Here is a 9,573-nt window from a genome sequence, read left to right as displayed (position 1 = left end):
GCAGAGTAGGGAATGGTAAGTTGTTGTTTAATAGGTATAGAGTAGTAGTTTTGTAAGAGGAGAAGTTTTGAAGATAGGTTGTATAACAATATGACTGTACTTAACACTACTGAACTGTACACTTAAAAATGGTTGACGGTAAATTTTGTGTGATGTATACAATATTTTACCACAATTAAAAAATTTAAAGAGGCAAAAGCAAAATAAAACTAAGCAGATCCTTCTTTAGCCCATGTCTCCCTTTTTGTAGTCTATCACAGTCAGCTAGAAAAAGCCAGGTAGTACTCTCTGCATTTTGCCTAGAAACTTCCTTAGCCAGATCCACAAATTCATTCATTCACAGGTGACAGTGTTGCCAAACTTTCCATCTACTATGTAACAAAAGCCCCCTTTTCTTCTGCTTCTAATACTGTTTTTCTCATTGACCTTCAAGACTCAACAACATATTCCTATTTTTCTTAACCATCTCTTTGAGGCCCTTCCGGCTTTTGCCTTTGTCTTGTCCCAAAGCTAGTTTCACAAGTTTTAGGTTTTCAGTATGTTGGCAACCCACTTCTAGGCACCAGATTCTGTTCTAGTTATCTGTTAGCAGTAAATGACTGATGGTAGCTGGTCTATCAGAATTTGTTTTTATCAACTCTTTATTTCAGCATAATGCCTACCCTGGTACCCCATCAATACTGACTATATGTGCTGCTACTGTCAATTTTTTGTAGTGATGGAACAGGAAATTATTGTCCAGGGTAACATGGGGAAGAAGCAAAAGCATAATCTCAGAAACATTCCTCCAAACTATCCAGTCTTTCTTTCCATCACTCCTATCAGTTCATGATAGTTTTCAGTTTCCTTGAGTATTCTCACCAACTAATCTCTCTCTCCCTCTCCCTCTGTCTCTCTGTCACTATTAGTTTAGCTACTCCTTGCTTCTCTCTACCATATGCAGTTTCTTCAAGGTCAGTAGTGGGAGTGAGCTGATATAGGAGTTAAGGGAAAATGTAAAGACATGGCCCATGAAATTTTAGTCTGGTGGGAAAAAAATCATAAGTGAAATATTATGGTATTCTAAGTGATATGAAGAAGCTAAGCACAGTGTATTATGGGGAGAATAAGGAAGTAGCTTCTAAATCAGACTTGGAGTTCATGGAAGGCTTTTAGAAAAGGGTTAGGTAGGAATTATAATAGAGAAACCACAGGTTAGGCAAAGAGACTTTGGTTATAAAGGCATCTATAAATGCATAGTTTTATGAGACAGCACACATTTTTAGAACCCATGGTTATTCTAAATGGTCTGGAACAAAAAATTGTATGCAGGAGACTGGTTGGAAAAGTTAGAAGTAAGAAAGGCTTAAATATAATGTTATACCATTACTTGGATTTTTATTCTTTTTATTCTTTTTTTTTTAAAGCTTATTTATTTTTTAAAATTAAGAAAAAAATGTTTTTTAGGTGAGGCAACCCTTGGTTGACCTCGCAGATTACAAGGATCTTGTCAGCTTACAATCCCTTATTTTAAATTTTTTTTTAGGCTTACAGCTCCTGGTCTTCCTAGGAGGCCTCCCATCCAAATACTAACCAGGACCGACCCAGCTTAGCTTCTGAGATCAGCTGGGATTGGGCTTGTTCAGGGTAGCATGGCCGTAGACTTTGGATTTTTATTCTTTAGGAGAGTGGGAAATATTGGTTTTGAGCAGGTAATTGTCAGGATCAGATTCTATGTTTCGAAGATAGCAGTGTACGATACTTAAATTCTAGGACCCCTTGCTGGCGATGGGACCCTTTTAGAGTCCTGGAATGGGCACTAACAATGACTTCAGTGGTCAACCGTTTCTTGTAAAATGCAAAATGAAGCTATTTTAACTGCAATGGTCTCTTTCTACTATAACTTGCTTCCATTACACTTTACACAGGCTGTGGATATTTTTGGAAACCAGGTAAGGGAAAGTTCAGGATCATTTAATCTATGTTTAGTAATAGATATTAAAATTGTAGTCGTAGTTATTCCTGTATAAAGCTAAGTTATTGCTAGCCATCTTGGTATAGAACGACTTCTGGTAATCTTAGTAACCATCCAGCAGTTATAACTCAAAGATGTAGGGTCAAGGGTCACATCGTGATTATGTGTATTCATGATTTTGTATGTTTCTTAAAGAAGGATCCTAAACTGTGTAAGCTTCAAGACGTAATTACCTGAAGAAATGCTAGACAAATTAGTAAGATATTATTAAAAAAATTTTAACCCTATGAGCGATGAAGGCGTGAACCAACGCCGTGGTAGCAGAAATGGAGGGAAAGGGTCAAGTTACAAGAAGCATGCTGGCAGTACAATCTAGGGAACTTGGCAATTGTTTTGATTGGGATGAGTTAAATAACCAACGAGTTATCTACTTGGATAGTCGGGAGGACAGAAGTCCATTCGCGGAGAGCATTAGGGGAACTGCAAATTTGAGCGAAGGGTGAATCTGTTTTGGGCATACTGCATTTCAGATGTCAGAGAGGCAACTAGAGGAAAATGTGGGTCTGCAGCTCACCTAAGCACTCAGGTGTTTGGGGGATATTATTTGCTACATTTTCCATTCTCTGGAGGCCACTTACTAGGCGTTTTTCGGCCCTCACTTTTCTGCCACTGGTCTGCGAAACAGCAGCCCCTCTCTTGCTCTTGGAGCTTCCCATTGATACCCGCTCGCCGGATGTGGGAGCGGTACTTCCGCCTCAGAGGCACGCGCTCAGGGGACGCAGTGCGCAGGCGCCCCGGTACGCTCCGGCTGGCCTGCGAGGCACCGGCGCGTGGAGGTGCGTGGGAGTCTGTGGGGGTCCGTGGGGGTCCGTGGGGGTTCGTGGGGGTTCGTAGGGGTCCGTGGGGAAGCGGATGTGTTTGAGTCGCTGGGTCGCTTTCAGCAGGATACTTTTCACCACAGTGAGAACGTTCTCATCTCACTTAATCCTCCAAGCCTCCAGTTTCCCTACAGGAAGTCAACGTGCCTTCCCGAGGGCTTCATAGGTCTCCAGGCGCCCAGGCGGAGGCGCTAATGAGGATGAGTCAGCGCTGATTTCCCAGCTGGTGAAAGCACACCTCGTTACCTTGGGTGGTTTTGCACAAAGCCCAGAAAGCTTCGTGAGATGAGTTTAAAGTCTGTGGTGACTTTTTGGTTCCCGTGTATGAACCTGGAATTAAGAAGGAAAACTCTTAGCAATTAAAATATGAATTTCTTAAGCCAGTTTCGTCAGGGAAGGAACCAGAGCAATTGCAGCCTCCTGGAATCCCAAATTACCCATGTCCTTGAGGGAGCTGGAAGATTTTGAGACTTCCACTCTCTGGCAACTAAAAAATCTTTGTGTAGCGGGATAGTTGAGGAAAACTTACCTCATTATTACTAACAATTGTGGAACAAATAGAAATGTATATTTTTATTAGCTTACTACTTACAATTGCCTTTTAAATAAGACATTCACGGAAGAATACCAAGATCTTGTGGACAGTAGTAGTCCAGGGGGAAATTTATGTCACTGACGATGACTGGTAATTTAGAGTGTGACTACAAACCTGCTGTAATTATACCTTGAATGTTGATTTAGAAATCTTATGCGAGGTTTATCCTGACCACTCCTTAAAAAAGAGTTTAACCTACCCATCTTCTATTCCTATCTACCTTACCTGCTTCAAGTTTTTTTTTTTCTCTATAGCACTTTTTACTTTGTAATATATAGCATAATTATTTGTTATAGCCATCGTTTATTATTTGTCGCATACCAGAGTTAAGCTCCAGGAAGGCAGGAGTTTTTCCTGCTAACTAATGTATTTCATGGGCCAAGAATAATTCTGGCCCATAGTAAGCACTCAGTAAATATTTCTTGAATTAATGAAAGAACGAATATATTATTTTCCAAAGAGCATAAAATAGAACCCTAATGGTCTAGCATGATTGACATAACCAATGTGGAACATAGTTCTATGGGAAGTCCTGGTAGTGAAGGCAGTCAACAAGTCAACAAACGTTTATTGAATTTCTACTATACCCCAAATGATAGCTTTCCAAGTTCCCCAGAATTTAACATTTGTTCTCCATTAAACATTCTGATACTTTAAAAAATGTGTTATTTGGGGGCAAGGCCAATGTGGTTCACCTACATGGCATCTCTTAGAATGATATGTGTACACCAGACAATAAATGCTCATTGAAAGAGCAAAGCATTGGACTGGGTTAAGGCATTAGGTTGCCTTGGCTTAATACTTTAGTAGAATTACTGGAGAGGGTGTTATTTCAGTGAACTTTGCTACCATTTTTAGAGAAATACTGTCTGGAGTTCAGTCATTCAACAAACTGAGTACCTCCTGTGTGCCAAGCATTGTATGGGGAGCTGAAGACAGTGAACAATACAGAGTTTCTGCCTTTGGCACTTACATAAAACTAATAACTTGTCGATTCTGTTCTATCATTTTTATCTTCAGTTGGTATACCTTAGTTGAATATGAGTGGACCATTTGAAAATTTTTAGTGCATTCTTTATGCTGATTTGTCCAATTACCAGGATAGAATATAGAGTTAGAAACTGTGAAAGCTGAGATTAATTTGCTCTTTTTATCTTTCTCTGTTTTTAAGGGGTGTAATGAAAGTTGACATAAATCTTCAGAAAGTGGACATTGACCAATGTTCGAATGATGGCTGGTTTTCAGGAACTCACAAATGTCACCTTAACAATTCAGAGGTAAGAACTGAAAATATAGCCTGAAATCAGAAGCTCAGAAATATGTTACTTTTGATATATTGTATTTATTTGTTTGTATAAGTGAACAAGAGGCATATTACTGGGGAAAAAAATCTATGCAAGTCTGAATGTTGCCAAATGAACTGAAAAAAGGAGTAGGAAATGAAATTTGTACAAAATAACTTTTCATTTTAAGACTAAGAGAAGGCTGAAACTGGAATTATGTCTGAAGTTTGGCATTGGTCAAAGGCTGACCCTATTCTTCAAAAGGGGCTGGAAATTAAAATAGCAATGAAGTAAAAAACCAGTCCCGGAGGAGTTAACCAGATTATGCACATTTTAATGGAATATGATGCTTATTAAAACCTTGATGCTATTTATTCAGACACACTGCCATCTGCTAGAAAAGCAATAGAGAAAACATGGCAGGAAATTTTTGAAAACAAGGGGAAAACTATATACAGAGACCTGGAAGGGAAATGTGTGTATTGTGTGTGTATTTCCAATTTACAGCTTCTATCCATGCTATATTTTATGGGACTATGGTTGATTAGGAACAGGCATGGAGAGCATTGCATCTGGATATAAGGCTGTCACTTCTTTTGTAGTTTCAGAGAGGAAATGTGATGAAATTCTGATTTCATTTTCAGTAACCTATCTCTGGGGTTCCAAAATGTTAGGAAACAAATGTACAATAAAGTTCTTTATCTTAAATACTTGGGCTCTCCCAACATTGCATTCATGAGTTTGTGAGGAGAGTCAGCTTGATTTATATAAAGTATGGGTGATAGTCCCATAAAGGTAGTAATAAGTATCTTTATTTTAATTTTTTGCCCCTTGTGAAAGATGGTTGTACACAATACAGTTTTAAGGTAAGGAATAGTAAATCAGAGAGAAAATTAACAATAAGCACTTATTTGTACCATTACACAAATAAAATAGTGCACAGACATGTGCACAGCTATATATGTATGTACATAGGCCCATTACATGTTTCCCTTGTGAAACACCCCACATATCCTGCCAATTCACAGCCCACGTACTTTCATACCCCCACCATTCCTTAAATAATCTTCTGCAGTTCCTCATATTGCCCCTTATACTCCAAGACACCTCCACCTGCCCCCCTACTCCCTACCACAATATCCCTCAACCCTCTCACCTGTTAAACTCCCTAGAACATCCCCCTAATTCTTCACATCCCTCTAAACCTATCACACATTCCCCACCATATCCCCATGACCCTCACTTCCTCAGTACCCTATGGACATTCCTGCACATCCTTACATTCCCTCCCACGTTTCCTTACACCTTCACACAGCCCTCACTTCCTCCACTCCCCCAAATGGGACCCAGTTATGCAAGGAAATGTTTCTTTCTTGTGAAGTCACAAAACTTAAGATCCTCTTTTCACCTCCTTTTTTTATTCTTTGAGTTTTGGACATTTCTGAGTATCTACTTCCTTTGGATGATTCTGGCATTTCTAAAGATATGAATTTTAGTCACTGATCTGGTGTATATCTTTGGCCTGATTATTATCTCCATTCCAAAGGCTTAAAGCCACTTAGCTTTGTCTTTTAGCCAGAGTGGAATTTTTTTTCTGCATGGGTGTCATATTGTGAATATTGATCTGTATGTGTTCATTTCTGTATAGCCTTGTTTCAGTGATGCTCTTGGATAGTTCAATAAGCAGTCTGTTTAGAAACAAAGAGATATTTATTTTTCAATTTGTTACAGTTGCTGCCATCCCTTAATAATCTTGGTGTAGTTTTTGCTTCCTTATAACACATCTATTTATTTGACTGGGTAGTCATATTGAAAGAATCACTTTCTCCTTTTGGAAGATTGATTTATTTTCATTGCATCAGGATTATTAACTTTCTGGGTGCTGTATTTTTTTAAAAGCTTTCAAATAAACTAAGTTATTTCAGGATAAAATATGATCCTCTATTCTGGTTAACAGAGATTAAGTTGAAATGTGTAATTTTGGGGGTTATATATGTGAGCATTATATTATTTAATTCCTGTAGGAAAAACCGGAAAAATATATCTTCTAAGACAACCAATAATTCAATGAATCTCATTTGAAGATGTTGTAGGAAGGTATTCAATAATAAAGAAATACCATCACCAAGCACTGAAATGTCTATAAGACTTTGACTCTGGATCCCTTCACTCCCTTTCTTTGCCCAGGTACTGGAACTAGGAGTGGGAGATCCTGGTGTCCAGGCCCACGTCCAGGCCCATGAGGCCCGTGGTGCTCGGTCTGACTTACACAGGGCTGTCATGGAACTCTTTACACTTCTTTGTTGGACTTCTTTAAGGTCCTGTGTTTGGTACTGGCCACTCAGGGCACCTGAGACAGTTCCATACCACATCATCAGTCTAAAGACTAGTAATAGTCTTTCACTTCCTTCCCTGTACTGATGTGAATTGGGGACTATGAACTGGCTCCTCTTGAAGTTTTTACTCCTTGGGTAAATGGAAAGAAAAATCTCTTATTCATCTGTACTGGTTCTCCTTTGTTCCTTGTCACAAATCTTCTGTTATGGACTCCAAGAATCCCTGTGTAAATTGGCTTATTTTGAGAAGTAGTAAACATGAATCTTATTTGTAGGGTGTGGAGGCCAGCCTTTATGACTATCCATATCATTAGAAACGGAGACACTCATCATGATTATTGTGGGTTTTATCTTGCCAATGTTTAACATTCTTCTCTTGTAAATACTAGAAGTTGCAAATATCAAAGTTATAATCGAGGCAAACTTTTCACTTAAAATGTTTTTCCTGTGCAAAAAATTTTTCCAGTGTGTTGGCTTTTCAGCCTCCAAGGCATCTTAAGCCAGAATAGCAAGTCTGATACTGTAAACAGATAAGTGATATGTGATTAATGACAAAAGCCTCAGGAGCATTTTAGAAAGGCATAGAATAGTGTGTGAGGAAAATAATTATTCAGTGGGTATGAGTCCTTACGGAGTCTAGGAGGCCACCAAGTATTTTTTGAAGGGCATAATAAAACAAGATCTAGTTGACAACACTGAGCTGGATTGCAGGATCATTTTGGCAGATTTTATAACTGATTCAGATTACTGCAACATGGACTTGATCATGTTGTCAGTATCTATTTAAATAATTCTTTACCTATTTTTATATATTTATTTGCCTTGAGCACACAAAATCTCTTACAGAATGATTTACTTAATACATTAAAATAAATCTATGTAATTTCTGTTTTTAAGGTATTCTTTTGCTTTGTTTTCATTGGAAGAAAAAATTTAAAATACTATTTGAAGTAGGAAACATTAGGACAATGGCCTTGAAACTTTTTTTAAAATTATATTCTATTAGTAAAAATGCTTTAAGTAGCCACCCATACTATATGTATATTTTTAACCTACAAAGTATACGTGGATCTTTTGTTATACTCACATATTCTGCATACTATAAATTAGAAAACTTAATCAGGTTGAGATAAAAGTGAAATAATATTTTCATGAAGACTATATTCTATAAAAGTAAATGTATTTAATAAGAGCAATATAAATGATCACAATTTTTAAAAAATTTTAGAGCGTCATGATTGCTTATGTTTCATCATTTTTCAAATTTTTATTACTTAGTAATACAATGATTCAGAGGTCTCTAAGTTCAGTTTATTTTTATACTTAGTTTTAATATCTGTCATAGTTGAAAAGATACCTCACAAGGATATGTCAGTTCAAATTGAAGAAATAAATTATTGACTCTGTTTGCTAAATCACAATGTTCATTTTTCAGTTCCATCTACCAATTTTGCAATGGTTTTTACAGAAATACAGCTGGCAGCTTTTCATTTTACCTTTCAATTGGTCCCCGCAAACTAATTGGAAAGTGGACATTTTAATATTTTAAAAGAGTAGGTTAAAAATTCACTCAAACGTTTACAAGGAATATTTTCAAACAGATTAGGACATTTTATTTCCAAGTTTAAACTATATGGTTATGTGAGTATTTATAGCTTTTGGCAACAAAAACCACATAGCCCTGAAAACATTTCCAAATATCCATTTTCAAAACGTTCACTTCAAAAGGCTTTCTCATGGATTATTAAAATGTCACTTTTACTTTAAAGGAACAGCTTAAATATTATTTTGAAAATACCTGCTGCTTAGACACTACTGACAACCAGTTGTCATCACAGAGCAGGTCAGCAAATTTGGAACATTTGTCTTTTTTTTGTAAAGAACAATGCATAACTAATCTTTGAGTTCAGAAACAAGTAGTTCATTTTGAGATAATCGGAAAACGTTTGTGTGTGAAAAGATTTTTCAGGTCACACACCATCTCATTATGAAGAATTTTAACTATTTTACAATTCAACACAGTATACTATATAAACCCACTTCAGTGGTCAAATATAAATGGTAATAAATTAAAAGTTGAAAGCAAATGAAGGAACCAAGAAACCATTGTCAGTATTTCTGTCTTGAAACTCCCCATTTTTTTCAGGATATCTTAAGTGCCTAATCAATATTGTGGTTGTATGACATGTGGACTGAGTAATGGCAATAATATCACTCCAAGTCTTAAATATTAGCAAAGCTTAATTTCTTTCTTTCTTTTTTTTTTAAATATAAAAGTTACATATAAATAGAAGCTCTAATATTTTCTTCTCACATGCCATTTAACCTCTTCCACTTTGTCTTCTGCTTTGGAGACCACTTCATGAGGTTATTTGGATTCGCTGTTTTATCCAGAATCACCAGAACAATTGGGTCATCAGCTCAGCCAATGGTTTTGTGAAGCTCAAAGATAGTTTTTTGATATCTCTTTTCTTCTGTTGACTGTATTGGATGAGGATTTGCTTGTAACTCCTTACTACTCCATTAG

General features: G+C 37.0%; 1 protein-coding gene and 1 pseudogene across 1 annotated transcript in view; one reads left to right on the top strand and one right to left on the bottom strand.

The window, feature by feature from the left end:
- The window catches only part of GPR158 (G protein-coupled receptor 158), a 341,897-nt gene that overhangs the window by 18,832 nt on the left and 313,492 nt on the right, over window positions 1-9,573 (top strand). The window contains exon 2 of the mRNA XM_011371016.1: window positions 4,599-4,704. Coding sequence (XP_011369318.1) covers window positions 4,599-4,704 — 106 coding nt within the window. The remainder of the gene's footprint in view (window positions 1-4,598; window positions 4,705-9,573) is intronic.
- Window positions 1,525-1,643, bottom strand: LOC111746253 (annotated as a pseudogene).

This window comes from Pteropus vampyrus, unplaced genomic scaffold (assembly GCF_000151845.1).
Source record: "Pteropus vampyrus isolate Shadow unplaced genomic scaffold, Pvam_2.0 Scaffold180, whole genome shotgun sequence".
NCBI lineage: Eukaryota > Metazoa > Chordata > Mammalia > Chiroptera > Pteropodidae > Pteropus > Pteropus vampyrus.
This window is presented reverse-complemented; position numbering and strand designations above follow the sequence as displayed.